The sequence below is a fragment of the Neolamprologus multifasciatus genome, chromosome 3 (assembly GCF_963576455.1).
Source record: "Neolamprologus multifasciatus chromosome 3, fNeoMul1.2, whole genome shotgun sequence".
NCBI classification, from domain to species: domain Eukaryota; kingdom Metazoa; phylum Chordata; class Actinopteri; order Cichliformes; family Cichlidae; genus Neolamprologus; species Neolamprologus multifasciatus.
Genome location: NC_140441.1, coordinates 44,373,541 through 44,389,582, shown reverse-complemented (window position 1 = coordinate 44,389,582; position 16,042 = coordinate 44,373,541). Strand labels below are relative to the sequence as shown.

Sequence of the window (16,042 nt, the reverse complement as noted above, 5' to 3'; positions counted from 1 at the left end):
TTTTTTTGTATCGAAAAAATATCGAACCGTGACACCAAAGTATTGAACTGAACCGAACCGTGAACTTTGTGTATTGTTGCACCCCTAAAATATATATATATATATATATATATATGAATGAACTCCGTCATGCTAGCTACTACACAGTACGAGTCATTGTAACTGACTGTAAAACGTTAGCACAGCGAAAATAAAATACACCTAAGCTTGGTTTATATCTGATCCAGATTGGCTGCAGTTCATAACTTCTTACCTGAAGTTCAGTTCCCCTGCCCCTCTGCCCAGCGACCTTGGGTCTCTCCTCCTCCTGCCTTCCCTTTCCCTCATCTACCTTTTGGCCTCCACCACTTACTAATGTTACTGAATCTGTGGAAGCTCCGCCATAGCCACCACGTGCCTGAAGGGCTTGTTTCTTATTGGCCCTAATTTTTTCCGCACCTCCTTTTCATTTTTTTTGTTCTCCATTTTCTTCTCTTTGTCTGTGATAAGATTGCTTTCAGAGCCGTTGCCCGAGCAAGGGGGAGGCTGTGATTGTGCCAGCCCAGAGTCAATCATGACCAATTAGCCAATCCACCACCTTTCATTTTTTAAACCGTTACAACCCCCCCCAACAAAAAAAAAAAAAAAATCGGCCCACCAGGAAAATGCCCGATGGCCAGTCCAGCTGTGCTGGGGTCCATTAATATCTATCAGACAATGCTCAGGATTTTTTTATGAGTCTGTTGTGGCCAGTGCCATCCTCTATGCTGTTGCATGCTGGGGCGGCAGGTTGAGGGTCTCAGATGCCAGTAGACTCAGTAAACTAATTCACAAGGCCAAGAATGTTGTGGGGACAGAGCTGGACTCCCTTAAGTTGATGTTGGAGAGGTGGATGTTGTCTAAGACAGCGGTCCCCAACCCCCGGGCCTCGGACCGGTACCGGTCCTTGAGTCGTTTGGTACCGGGCTGCGAGAGTTGAGGCTCAGGTGTGAAATGTATGGTTTTCAGGGTTTTATCGGTTTTCAGCGTTATTTTGTTATCGTTTTTATCGTTAACTCGGTTTTCCTTGGTCTTTCCATGTGTGTTATGAATAAATCTTCTTTTTTTCGGTACCGGTACTAGTTTTATTTTGTTGTATTTATCCGCGACACCTTAAAGGCTGGTCCGCGAAAATATTGTCGGGCATAAACCGGTCCGTGGCGCTAAAAAGGTTGGGGACCGCTGGTCTAAGACAAGGACAATGCTGGACAAAACCTCCCACCCACTTCATGATATGCAGGACAGTCGTAGGAGAACGTTCAGTGAGAGACAAAGGCTACGTTCACACTGCAGGTCTTAATGCTCAATTCAGATTTTTTTGATCAAATTGGATTTTTTTTGTCTGCTTGTTCACACTACAAATAAAATGTGACAGCAAACGCGTGTGAATCCTCAAAGCGGCCCACATGCCCAAAAGAAGACATCACACACAACACGCTCTGTTTAGACCCAGACCAAACAGTATTGTTTGACTGATGGCCCTTAATATAAAGACTTGTTGCAGACTTTACGTTTCCCAATTTTGCTTTTAGTTATAAAGTTATTTTGTTATTTACATATGGCCTAATAACTACTATACTATACTACTACTACTATCCTTATTGCTGTTTTAGAGAGAAGCGGTGCTTCAAAGGATAGTTGCAGATTTCTGTCAGAATCTGCAGATTATACAGTACAAATGAAATGTTCACGTTTCTCCAGCGTTGTCTTCCCAGCAGTTTCACTAACATCTACATGGGATGGCCAGGAAGCATTCACAATGTCTTCTCGGGCGCTTCTCCGGCACTGATAATTGCCGTCTGTCAGTTGTGACATGGCCATTCAAACAGCAGTCGCTTTCTAAAACATCAGATGTGTATTGGATTCAGTACCACATACGAAAGTGACCCAGGTCGGATTTGAAAATATCGGATTTGTGCTGTTCACACTGTCATACCATGATCACTGTCATACCATGGGTCACATAGGGTCAAAAAAGTCGGATTTGATGCGCTTTCGCCTGCAGTGTGAACGTAGACTAAGATCACCCACATGCACCACTGAATGACACATGAAATCATTCCTGCCTGTGGCTATCAATGCTAACTCTAAACCTGTACAACTCCTCCACCTAATCCACAGTGCAGTAGTTACACCCTATTGCATATGCTCTACAGGGAAAATAACAAATAACAAGCTTATAGTTTAGAGTAAAATGTCAATCATATATTCACCTCTGTAATATTCTTGATATTAATAATTTAGCTATTTGTATATATTTGAGCTATTTGTTATATTTTGTAAACTTTGTAATATATTGGTATCATTTATTTTAGTTCAGTCTTTTCCTGATATTGTCTTGGAGCAACTGTAACCACATAATTTCCTTGGTGATTAATAAAATATTCCGCATCTGATTACTTGTCCTGATGGAAAACCACTGCCATGTCCTCAAACCAGAGATGCCAATGTGAAACTAGTCAAGGTTAGGATTGTGAGTACAAAGCCAAGGGTCCCCGAGAATTAGAGGTGTGAGCAGGGCTTAGTTTTTAACACTTCTTGGCCCACCCTAAAGCTCTTCTTTGTAGTAATTCCACCAGGTAGGCCATTCTTATGCTGTCAGAAATACAACTGTGCCGTTGAAACACAGGGAAACACTGGATTAGAAATCCACTACTATTCTCTATTAGGACTGGGCGATATGACCCAACATTCATATCTTGCTATTCTTTAACTGGATGGCGATATACGATATATATCTTGATATTTTTTTAAAGCCATAAAGTAAGAATAAAAAGAGGGTTCTTAGTCAAAGCTGTGTCTATAAGATGTTAAACTGTGTGTCTTTTTCATAACAGTGACATGGTTGTATTTACCTTAATTGAACGAGTCGTCAGTCGCGGTTATACCTATCAGCATATACTGGAGCAACAGGGCTATGTAAAAAGTGTAGGGGGGCGTGTTTGCGGTCACATCAAGCGGGTGTGTGGGCGGGAGCATGATACAGTCGCTTCAACTCAAGTCACTGCTGCACAGACTCTGGCTCCAAAAATCCACCATGCGGGATATTTTGGCTTCATTTTTGCACAATGGGAGGAGGTGCTGTCGCGTCATCCATGTTTTCTACAGTCATTGGTAAAGACAAACGAGGCCCTGGTTGATGTGACTTCCTTGTTACGTGATTTGAATTGTTGAAAAGATGCAGGAAATACAGGAAATGTTTCGCATGATCTGGATCAGAGTTTAATGTAAATTAATAAAACACACCCTTCCAACTTGCCAAATGTCAATTATGTCCAAGTCAGACAAGGACTTCCTGTAATTTTTGTGGACATATATAAATCAATATGTATTTATTTAAGTGTGTGTGTGTGTGTGTGTGTGTGTGTGTGTGTGTATTTCAATTGTCTAAATATATATCTTTCCAAATGTGCTATTGGTATTAAATTCTCACCAGATGTAAGTAAAAAACCCATACATCCACACATACAAAAAAAACCCCAAACAAAACCATAGATATCCGTAAAAATGTGTAATAGTAGGAAATGACAGAAAAAGTATTGAACACATTAAAGGGAAATCAACATAAACCAGACATAACCAGAGGGAAAACTGTTCCGGTTGATGGAAAACACTGGGGAAAACTGTGGCGTCACAAGAACAGTTTTTTTACGAGAATGGGAGCAAACACTTGCTCAGGTGAGGAATTGCTATTCTTAGGGTGAAGCTCATTAATCCACTGCTGTGAGACCTGCCTTCCTGAACAGACAGAAAGAAGGATGGCTGCGGACAAGAGCTAGCTGGCAGTGGTGAGGATGGAAGCTGGTGAAAGATACCCTTAACTGTACTGGTAATATGTCCATATACAGGACAGGAATGGGTGAGGTTGCAAATTTTCTGCGTTAAAGGAAACTAACAAACCTAAAATCAATCATACAGAACAATACAGAAATAGAACAATATGGGAATCAGGAAAAATCATAACCACAAGGAAAACAAATTATATTTTAGAAACTACAAGCATAAATGACTTCTCAAAACGCAAAACAGTGATGACTTAAAAGGTCCAAGCAAATAAACACTAGGTCACAGACCCAGAGCCATGATACTGCCAAATGATCACGGCATGAATTACTTTCCTGTTGTTCTTTATATTATTGTCATATAGCTCAATACTTCTCTGATGTTGTGCAGTCAGATGCAACCAAGTGAAAGGAGGAGCTGTTCAACTTTGTCTATGGTGACATCCTGAATAACATCCAGAAGTCTCTCTAACAAAAGTAATCTAATCTCCAACAGGTCAATCCATCACACCGAAGAAACAATTCTGTATTTTTGAAGAGCTTTTTGGTTAATGAAAGATGGAGATAATGTTTCTAAATCTTTTCTCTTTCAGGATCATTGCTTTTACCATGGCCATGTAAGAAAACATCCAGATTCCTGGGTTGCACTCCGCACATGCTCAGGATTCAGGTACAGTCCCTACCTCATGATTAATTGTTGTTACACTGTATCAAGTGTTATTAGGTGAACATAAACAAACATTAATCTATCTTTTTTACACTTATCTGGTGCCGCGTCACTGGTGTTATATATATGTTATACAAGCTAACGCCAGTAGTGGTCACCATGTAATGTGTGTGTATCTTCCTGAGGTATAATGAATAAAAAGAAGAAGACTGATTGTAAACAGCTAACGTGTGTATCTGTCTGGCTCTGTATAACTCCTGCTTAGTTAATGACACAAACAGGGGAAAACATAACAGCGGGGATAACCTCTACCTTTAGGCGTGCTGGCATACTATCCGCCACCTGATCCAACTCACCACCTGGTTGGGATCAGCTGACAGTTCAGCTCTTCTCTTCATCTGTGTCCAGAACTTATGGGTGTAGATCCGATGATACAATTACAAAAGCAATCATGTATTCCACAAATAGGAATGCACAATGTATTGCCTATTGCTGCACCTGTAAGAGACAGAAAAAGCAAAACAAAACAAATGTACAGCACACAAAAAAATACAGAGATACATAAATCTACAATATTCCTATAGTGTGTGTGTGTGTGTGTGAGAGGGAGAGAGTGAGTGAGTGTGAGAATGCCTGTGTCTTTGTGACAAATGTACTTGATAATGAGGGTGAGAAGCTGCAGCAATGCCCTGCAGAAACCTGGGGGCAGGCAGAGATAAAACCAGGACATTCACGCTATCTGCAGCTTCCAAGAGTACCAATGACCACCACTAGCACCCCAGGGCCACATCTCAAGACCGTCAAGCAGCACCCACCCCAGTCCTCCACCACCACCAACTGAGGTAGATGCATAGGCCAAACAGCAACCGCAGCTCTCCAGCCGTCAGGAAGACCGCCAGTCACCTGCAGCCCAGGAGACCACTACCATCCACCTCCAATTCAAATAGGGAAACGAGACTACAGCAGATCACCCCCACTAAGCAATGGAATTGACCAGTGGGAACCAGAGAAAGACAAATTCATCCAGTTGGTGTTTTGAAGAGGCAGACATTTTCTCCAGACCAATGTGGTCAGGAACTAAATCTTTATATTGAACACATAAGCATCAGGCTTTTCTTGGTGATGCATAAGGAAGTAAGGAGTATACATGATGTATTTGCTTCCATATCTAGTTCACTTATATTAACTATGTTGCACAGTGAGGTTGAGATATAGCAACCAAACCATGTGGTTAGGTCTTCACATATCTTCTGCAAGAACTGTTGGACAGGCATGCAGAACCATATAGCATGCATATAGCTCTCAACAGAGTTGTCTTTGCAATAGGTGCATATGTTTGATTGTGTAAGACCCATTTGGGAACAACCTTTGTCCTGTGTAGTGTGTTCTGTAGAGATTATTGTGTAAGTTGTAAGTTGGGGCATTTAGTCATTTTTAAACAATAGCTTATAGCATTTTTGATCACCGTTTGGGCAGATATTAAAACATTTTGTTACCCAAGTAGGTATTTCTTGATTCAGTTGACCAGGATTGAATGTTTCTTCTATGATGGATTTCAGTTGATGATATTCAAGAATGTCACCTTTGCTGAGTCTATGTTTTGATAGTTCTTCAAATGAAATGAATTTTCCATCTTGTATAACATGTTCTAGATTTTTTAAATCCCTTTCTCATACCATGATAAAAAACTTAGTATAGCCTTTTTCTGATAAATAACTGGATTGTTCCAAAAGGGTGTTAGTTTACATGGAATAAGCGAAGACTTAGTTGTTTTTAGGAATTCCCACCAGGGTGTCAGAGAAGTGTTTATGTTGAGGCTTTTAAAGTAGTTATGCTGCTTAATACTGGAGATGAGGAAAGGCAGATTACAGATTTTTACTTTTGCACAGAATCCTTCTTCTAGGTCCAGATTGTCTAATAATTTTATTTTTAAATTTTTCAAGTTATTTTATTTATACAGCACCAAATCACAACAACAGTTGCTTTAAGGTACTTTATATTGTAAGGTAGACCCTACAATAACTCGTACAGAGAAAAACCCATCAGTCGTATGACCCCTATGAACAAGATCTTTGGTGGGCAAGAAAAACTCCTTTTTAATGGGAAGAAAGCAGGCTTAGAGGGCCTTCTGCGATGACCCGTTGGGGTGAGAGAAGGAAGACAGGATTAAGACATGCTGTGGAAAAGAGCCAGAGCATAACTAAGGGAGGATTCAGGGTCACCTGATCCAGCCCTAACTATATGCTTTAGCAAAAAGGAAAGTTTGAAGCCTAATGTTAAAAGTAGAGATAGTGTCTGTCTCCTGAATCCAATGTGGAAGCTGATTCCACAGAAGAGGGACCTGAAAACTGAAGGCTCTCCCTCCCATTCTACTTTTAAATACTCTAGAAACAACAAGTAACCCTGCAGTGTGAGACCAAAGTGCCTTAATGGGGTGATTTGGTACTATAAGGCAGCTGTCCCCAACCCCCGGGCCAAGGACCAATACCGGTCCGTGAGTCGTTTGGTACCGGGCCGCAAATGTTGAGGCTCGGGTGTGAAATATATGGTTTTCAGGGTTTTTATCGTTAACTTGGTTTCCCTGGGTCTTTCCCATGTTGTAGTTGTGTGTCTTATTTTGAAAGAAATATTTGCATGTACCATAGCAACCAGAGAGCATTAAGGGGCAAGAGGAGGATGTTACTCTCAATGTTGTTGCCGCATTTCAGGAGGACGCTGCTAATGGAGTTACACAATTACACAGTGAATTTGTGGTTATTATTATATTTACAAAATACCACAGTTTTTGCCTTGGTCGTATCATTTTATTTTGTTGTAATTATCCGTGACACCTTAAAGGGCAGTCCGTGAAAATATTGTCTGATGTTAAACCTGTCCGTGGCACAAAAAAGGTTGGGGACTGCTGCTATAAGGTCATTAGCCCTTTAAACCCAAACCTGCAGGACACCGGCCCTCGAGGCCTGGAGTTGGACACCCTTGCTAAAAATGCTAACGGTCACCGTTGACGGGTTAGGGTTTAAAGGGTTAAGATAAGATGGGGACTGATTATTCAGGACCTTGTATGTGAGGAGCAGGATTTTGAATTCAGTTCTGGATTTAACAGGGAGCCAATGAAGAGAAGCCAATATAGGAAAAATCTGCTCTTTCTAGTCCCTGTCAGGACTCCTGCTGCAACATTTTGCATCAACTGAAGGCTTTTCAGTCCAACGTAGACTTAATAAATGCATGAACTAGTTTTTAGCGTCACTCTGAGACAGGATATTTCTAATTTTAGAGATGTTGCACAAGTGAAAGAAAGTAGTCCTGCATATTTGTTTAATATGTGCATTGAAGGACATATCCTGGTCAAAAATGACTCCAAGGTTCCTCACAGTGTTACTGGAGGCCAAGGTAATGCCATCAAGAGTAAGAATCTGGTTAGATGTCATATTTCTAAGATTAATAATAAGCTTAGTTTTAATCATTTTGAAACATATATCAATCTATTGGATTGGATGTAGTGATAAATGTCTGTATTTTAATGTCTGAGTTGGCTGGAAGTTTCATTCACATGTAACTGCTTCACTTCTTGCATGCATTACCTGGCTACAAGCACAAGTTAATTGAGTAGGCTAGTAGCAGGTCAAATTAGCTTAGCCTTAAGAACGATGATGCATCTCCTTTTGTTTGCTGGTAGTATGGTGATGCTTTAGTCTTTAGTCTGGGATGTGATATCCTTCTTTTCCTAAATGGCAAGATTGGAGGGAGGTCTGAAGAGAGCCACAGATACTTCATCCTAATTTGTTCTGCTTCAGGCCGTACTAGTTTATTAATCCTTATTTCCGTGGCTGTGATATGAGCAGCTGTTGTGAAGATATGGCAAATAAAATCCTTTTGGCTACAACAGGGGTCGGCAACCTTTCTGATGATGAGTGCCATCTAAAATATTCTCAAAAGCAAATGTGCTATATCAACCGTTGCATAAACAATCAATTTAATAACGCTGCATATCAACAGTAAAACACTATATAGAGCAACTTTATTGAACTATATTTTTTGACAGATGTTGGCAAAGTGCAGATCAGCTATTTTCAAAAAACACGTTTTTATACATAACAAGAACACCAAAGGAAGTATACAACAGAAAATGCAAATGCTCTTTAAGGTCTCATCACAACAATGACACGAAAAAATAAACTGGGCCTATATGACATTGGTTAATACAGGGATGTACATGTTAATGTGATCCCTTCCCCTGCTTTGCATTTGCCAGTTGTGTTATCTGGAGATCACATTTTGTAACTTTAAGGAGCACACAGGTCTCTGAGTGTTCAGCAGTCAGACTGCTATGGGAGGCAAAACAAGTCTGTATTTTTTGTCTCTTTGTGCTTCAATTCAAACTGCAACTCTTTTTTTCCCCTTTTACACAGAGGGCTGATATCACTGAATTCTAGTGACACCTACTACCTGGAGCCAATCAGCAGTGTAGATCCAGTCTACCACTCACTGTTGAGTACCATGAAGCTGCCAATTAAGGGTGGAAACTGTTACCACACGCATCACACCACACAGCCCAACCTTATCTCTAATCTGCTCACATCATTTCATTCAAGGGTGAGTCTTCCAGAAATCAGTGGTACACCTTTTCTAAACCAAATTGGGTTGATTAAGTCAAAAATTAAATTAGGTTTATATAGACAGATCTGGAACAGAGAAAAATAATGAATTACTCCCCCAAAAGGGAGAAAGCACAACCAGAATATGTGTAGCCACCTCAAACAGGATTTAAACCAGAAACCTTCTCTCTGTGAGCGAATTTCTAAACCACTCCACCACCATTCAATCTATTTTGTAGCTTTCATGTCTGTGTCAAAGCACTTTCTCTAAAGGTACCACTGGCGTCTATGTTCTCTTGCTAAAAGTATTTACTTATCTGCCTTCACACACAAATGACTTGAGTGACATCTCATTCTTAATCCAGAGGGTCTAATAAAATGTTGGCCATCCCTTTGCAGCTATAACAGATTCAGTTCTTCTAGGAAAGCTTTTTACGAGGTTTAAGGGTGTGACACTGATGTTAGACAATAAGGCCTAATTTATTTCAAAGATGTTTCATTGGACTAAGGCCAGGACTCACTGCAGGCAAGTCAAGTTTGTTTGTTTGTTTGTTTGTGATACAACAACAAAGAAAAGAAAGAAAAAACACAATCAAACAAAGCATAAGGAAAACAGGGATATTTTAAATGTAATTCTTCCCTCAAATTGTATCCCACATTCCTTTTAGAAAACAGATTTATAATATTGTCAGGAAGGTTGTATATTGCTTAATACATAATGTGTTCAGTGTAAAAATGAACCAGAAACCAAGAAACTTATGTTCATGATCTTTTTCTATTTCCACACCATCTTTGTGAATCTGTGCTTATGAGTTAATTTGAAAATTCCCAAATAACATGATTTTAGTTTTGCTTAGATTCAATCATATTTTGTTCTTGTCAAACCATGTTGTCTTTTTGTACATTTCTAAAGCTACCATGGAGGTGCTGTGTAGCAGTCAGAGGTAGGACTTAAATACAGGACTCCAATGAAACGGTTTAACTGAGAGAGGCAGAGAGGCAGCTTTTATTTGCTGTGGAAAACTTTAAATGGAACACGGAGACAAAAGTCACTAATACGAGAAATGTGGAATGCAGAGACCACACCCCTGCCTCGCACCCCCACTGCCCAATAAGGCCGGGGCTCTGGGGCTCTTCCACAGTGTATGTTATGTTTAGTTTTGTCATCCTCCTGTCAGCCCCAACAGGGCAGTTGGCAGCCTTCAACTGCTTGATCATACGGGGTTAACTGTTGACTGTTGTTGCTATTTCATATAATATAATATAATATAATTGATTGATTCAATATTTTGTTTTTGTTTACTGCTTTAAAGGATCTCTTTTAGTGCTGAGCAGTTATATCTTCATCCAGTGTTTTTCCCCATAGTTCACTGTCTAAATATGTATAATATTTTATGTCCTTTTTACACCTTTTCTGCACATTCTTCCACTCTAATGGACTGACAAGTATGCGTCTTTTAACATTTTAGGTATTCCCTATCTCCTATCTTTGTTTGAGAGTGTTTTAGCCCATCAGTTTATGGTACTGTATTTATAAACATGTTGCTCCTTCCTTCTTCTCTTTAATGGCAGGTTAAAAGGAATACCTTGGGTACGACTAAGTACATAGAACTGTACATTGTGGCGGATAATACATTGGTAAGATGACTCACCACCTGCCTTATTCATGCCCAAGCCGATTATTCCTGTGCACAGTCAAACTACTACATTTGTCTGCTGAGATCAAGCTCACACAGCAGGATGGACACTCATTTCACATACTAAACAATTATGTAATTCAAGATAATATGGCTCTTTTATATGGACAATTCTAAGCTTATCTAGTAGTTGTACTGAGGCAAAAGTAAGTGGAGTTAGTATTTGTCTGCTTAATGTGGGGATAGATTTAGGTTGAATTGCCAGGTGGACGGACTTTCATATGGTTGTTCTGCAGTAATTAAATACTATGTCTCAATTGAAGTACACTTTGGGCTCCTTCTGCCACATTTAAGGCGACTGGAACACAATTAATTAAAAAAAATACTGACAGTATTCTCGCCAGTATTCTTCTTGATGTTTATTAAAGGGAAAAACACATTTTACTTGTAAACCACCATCAGCATGATGCCTGTTGTTAAGATTTTACTAAGATCCAGTAGCGTATACAATGTTCAGAGATTCTAAGTTGGGCAAAGTGTTATAAAATATATTTACCAATAAGAAGACTGAAGTCCTCTCCCACTCTAATTGGTATCAGTCGGGATTAATTGTTTCTAAGATGTTTTACATTTTCCCCTCATGGCTAACATTCATTTATGCAATCGTGCAGTTTCAACGGCAGAATCAAGATTATGAAAAGACTAAGGCGAGGATAATGGAAATTGCTAATTATGTGGATAAGGTAAGGATGAGGGCTTCTGCTGTTCACTCCTGTTCTCCAGAGAACAAACAGTTTGATTCAACAAGCTATTGTTGCTGGGTCCACATATATTTCCTTGTCATGTATTAGTTATTTACTTTGAGATAACTTTTATGTTCTAAATCCGTAGTGATTGAAAACACACAAATTACAGTACTTAATATGACTTCACCTGTCAGTAGTTTTAATATTGTGACAATCACTAGTAATAGTTTTTGGGGTTTTTTATTTGCCATTTGGAAAAATGTATAAAAATAATATCTGTTGTGTCTATGTTCAGTTCTACAGGGCTCTGAACATCCGTGTGCCTCTCATTGGTCTGGAGGTTTGGACTGAAAGAGATCAGTGCATCATCACAGAGGAGCCAAATGCAACCCTTCGGTCCTTCCTCCAATGGAGACAGAAGCTAAAATCACGCAAGAAGCATGACAATGCCCAGTTGCTTACGTAAGAAACATACCACAGCACTGAGCCAACACCAGACATGTAGAAAACAAAACAAAACTTTCACCTCTGTCTGAAGCATTTTTGTATTTCAAGCAGGAACTTTAAATCATTTTCATACCTGTTGGAATCAAAATAATATTTTTCTTGTCAGTTCACAGCTACCTTTTCAGTGATCAGTTGGAAACAGAGTGGATATGCCGACTGTGGTTTTTCATTTAAATAATAGTTATACTATACAGTCAAGGGAAAAATAATGTTTCAAGTATACCCAATGATTTAACAGTGTGTAAAACCAGTAGCAAGTAGTAACTTGCAGTAATCACTTTCTGAATGACTCTCACATCATTGTGAAGAAATGTTTTACAGTCACTCAGGAAGATTGTGACATTGTGTTAACATACCACTGAATGTCATGATCAGGCTGTGTGCAGGCAGGAGAGGACCCAAACGCAAACTCACGGGAAAACAGGACTGAACTCAAAATACAGCTTTATTGCTGACAGAGGATAAAGGCGATACAAAATAATATGAAACTAAACTGGGAAGGACTAAGGAACTGACTCACGAGGAAACACACGGAGGGGCACACAGTCATGAGGGAGAACGCGACACAGAACTGAGGGAGACGCAGACATAAACACACAGAGGGTTAATGAGGGAAGTGGGAGCACACAGGGAACACAGGTGACACTGATAATCATAACAAGACAGGGCAGGAGTAAACGCAACACTGACGGGAGACTGTCAAAGTAAAACAGGAAGTACACAGAGGTTCAGACAGGAGGAGAGAGAGCACGGACATAACGGGCTGGGGAAAACATGGAATAAAACACGAGGGGAAACAAGGGTTCACAGATACACAGAGGGGCACACAAGGGGTAACCAAATAAGGAACATCTTAACTAAACAACCTAGGAACCAAGGCATAAATAAAGAACAAAATACAAAACACATGAAAACTAAGAATACTGGGCCAAAATGGCCCAGGACCATGACAACTGAATGCCAAAAATTCAGCTTCTGAATTTCAGCTTCAATAAATTATCTCAAAAATAATTAATGAAATGATTAGCAGCACCTGGCTGTTACTTATCCTTTAAATTCCTGTGTACTCAGTTTTTCACATATATGCCTCTGCATAAGGTCCCGTGAAAACATATTTTGATGACTTTAGTATACAAATTCAGTATCTGGCTTCATTGCTGTCTGCGGAATAAATGCTAAATTTATTTTATGAATCCATTCAAGTGGTTTACATAATAGACATTTGTTCACTTTGTCATATTCTTAGTGATTGTACTTTACATGGACTTGCATGACAGAAAATGTGACCTTTTTTCCATTGACGAGATGTTTAAAAAAATATTATTTGTTAAAGGTCTATGAAAGAATGTGTGACTTTCTTTTGTCAAATAAGTCAAGAATTGGGGTGGCTGTGAAACTGATTAGGCTCCAATGTTTATCTTTTGTTTATCTGAAACTGGGTCACAGTGTCAGCAGACTAAGTGGAGTATTTGAGAAATTCTTCTTTCCAGCAGGGCTTTACAGTGTTGTGATACAATACTGCAATGGCAGGAAGTAATATCTCTTATTTCAATCACCTGCAAATTATATTTTTAGTATTCTTAGAATTTACTGCTCCTATCACAAGATTTAGACCAGATTAGAAAACACAAGCAAAACTTTAATCATGATGGAGAGGTGATGGCATCTCTGACCATGTTCAGTCTAATAAATCAGGGAAGTTCAGCAGCATGTCTGAATGTAATACATTTAATTATTACATGGCCTTATTAAGTGGCCTGCCGTCTGTCACTGCCATTTGTGTTTGTGTTTGTGCTGTTTCTGGCACTTGTTACTCAAATTGTAAAATCAATAATATTGGATCACCATTCATGGGGGAAACGCAGTAGTAAGCTGGAAAGTGGACATCTTCGTCTGCTTATGGATTGGCTCATCGCCTCTTTCCTTCCTGATCTACACCTGGTAGATACCTGTTGCCGGACCCAAAGAGCTATTCCGGCTGTCACAGCCCCGTTGCTTGGCACCAGAGAAAGCACCAGGTGATCCAGGAGAGAAGGACAATTGCTGCCTAAGCAAAAACCCTTAGTGGTCCCGTACGTGTCAGGAGTATCGGAACAGTTGAGACACATTTTAAAAATTTTCATTGCCTCATCATAACCTTGGTGTAACACTCCCACTTCCCCATGTGGTTACTTGGGAAAATGAATTACCCATCCATGCATTATACTGTGAAAGCATCCGATGTAACAGGATTGATCTGTAATTGTTTCACTGAATATCAAGTTCAGGAGAATTGTATTAAATCAGTTGCGCTCAACCTCCGTGATGTTTAGACCTGGGCTGATAATTAGCATAGTGCCATGTGTCTCTGCACTCACCATTGTATGATGAGCCTCTGGCAGTTGGTTAATGTATAAACTAACAAATGCTTATAAAACAAACAAAAGATTTGCTTCCAATAGAGCAAAAACCTCAAAATAGTAGCAGGAGCAGCACAAATGTTAATTAGAAAAATGTAGACTCGGTGATTAGATGTGCTGATACAGTAGGATCTGTTTTGTTTTGATTATTCAATCAGAGCTTGATTCTGTTTTAGCATGCCAAGAGACCAACTGCATTCAGTGCATCCACTGTGGACCCTGAAGTGAACAGGAAGAAGGTTGAGGTTAAGTCATAATTCACTCTGTTTCTCGTGTTTTTTTTCTCTGTGTGAAAGGGGTGTGACATTCAAGGGGACAACTATCGGCATGGCACCACTGGAGGGGATGTGCAGCCTGGAAAACTCTGGAGGCATCAATGTGGTATGTGGAAATACATTTCTACTTCACAGCTGACATCATTCTGCTTTCCAGCAACAGCTGAATTCAAAAGAAAAACTTGCTGTACTGCTCAGATAGCGAGACAGCCGCTGCTCCTAGCGAAGCCTTTAGTATTTGACTCAAAATAAATGTAGTTGATGTACCCCACATATTATTGGGATCACTGCAGTCTGAAATAATGGAATAAAAATCCCAAAAAAGTTTATTCTGTTCACCTGGACGTAGCGTTTTAAGTGGGAGAAACATTTTGTCACTCATCGAAGTGATGATAAATGAGCCACTCAGTCTCAGCTGACTGCAGGTTTCCCTAACCTTTTAAACCATACATACTGACTGAAACTAGTACAACTGGCAAAAAATGGGATATGAGGTCAGTTTCTTCATTAATATGCAAATTGTCATGACCATTTCCGTACCTGGATGACTGAGCATCCATTTAGACACTAGAAAAAAAAATTTTTTTTTTTGTTTATCAAGCTGTTGTTAATGGGACATGGACATGCCAACGAATTGAGGCATGTGTAAACCGTGTGTAAATCGTATGTGCGTGTTATGCCTGTTGATGTCTACATTATTTTCTGACATGAAATGTTGAGACAGGAGAAAGTACTGGAGATGGTTCTTTGGTATTAACGAACTGTAATATAGAATTTTTTAAAAAAATCAAGAGCTCTGTGTGTTGTGAATCTTCTAGGCTTAGCACCCCTCTGGCCATGCTGGAAAAACACTCATTTTGTTACTTTAATAAACATATAATTTAATGTATGTTAAAAGTAACAAATTCATTGTTTAAACATGTCAGTTTGAAAAGTTAACAATCAAAAAAATAATATATCACTGAAAAAGGAACACAAATTTAGACAATCAGTCAAACAAATACAAATTTATAACCAGGAGTTTTGAGATACAACATACAAATCCACAGTTCAACTTTTAACTTAGACGCACTAAAATCATTTTAATAGACATAACAGTAACCATAATAACCTGGCCCAACCATGAAGTCAGCTTACTCTGACACACCCATATTAAATTAGTTTGAACATATTGTTGATAGACTGCATCACATAAGTGACAGCTCCTTTTGTTATTCCTCTACAGGACCACTCAGAGCTGTCCATTGGTGCTGCAGCCACCATGGCTCACGAGATTGGCCACAACTTTGGGATGAGCCACGACCATGACAGCTGCTGTGTGGAGGCCACTGCTGATCAAGGAGGCTGTGTGATGGCTGCTGCCACCGGGTTAGCCACGAGCTCTGCACAAGACTAAAGAAACATCCTAGTCACCCT

At 39.6% G+C, this 16,042-nt stretch overlaps 1 protein-coding gene across 5 annotated transcripts in view; it reads left to right on the top strand.

Moving 5' to 3' along the window:
- adam19a (ADAM metallopeptidase domain 19a) overlaps positions 1 to 16,042 on the top strand; it is a 95,136-nt gene that overhangs the window by 47,417 nt on the left and 31,677 nt on the right. For all 5 annotated transcript variants that reach the window (XM_085139711.1, XM_085139693.1, XM_085139702.1 and 2 more), the window contains 7 exons: positions 4,394 to 4,470; positions 8,877 to 9,060; positions 10,635 to 10,700; positions 11,371 to 11,442; positions 11,741 to 11,907; positions 14,648 to 14,732; positions 15,852 to 15,994. In XM_085139711.1, the coding sequence (XP_084995837.1) occupies positions 8,965 to 9,060; positions 10,635 to 10,700; positions 11,371 to 11,442; positions 11,741 to 11,907; positions 14,648 to 14,732; positions 15,852 to 15,994 (629 nt within the window). In that variant the 5' untranslated portion in view covers positions 4,394 to 4,470; positions 8,877 to 8,964. The remainder of the gene's footprint in view (positions 1 to 4,393; positions 4,471 to 8,876; positions 9,061 to 10,634; positions 10,701 to 11,370; positions 11,443 to 11,740; positions 11,908 to 14,647; positions 14,733 to 15,851; positions 15,995 to 16,042) is intronic.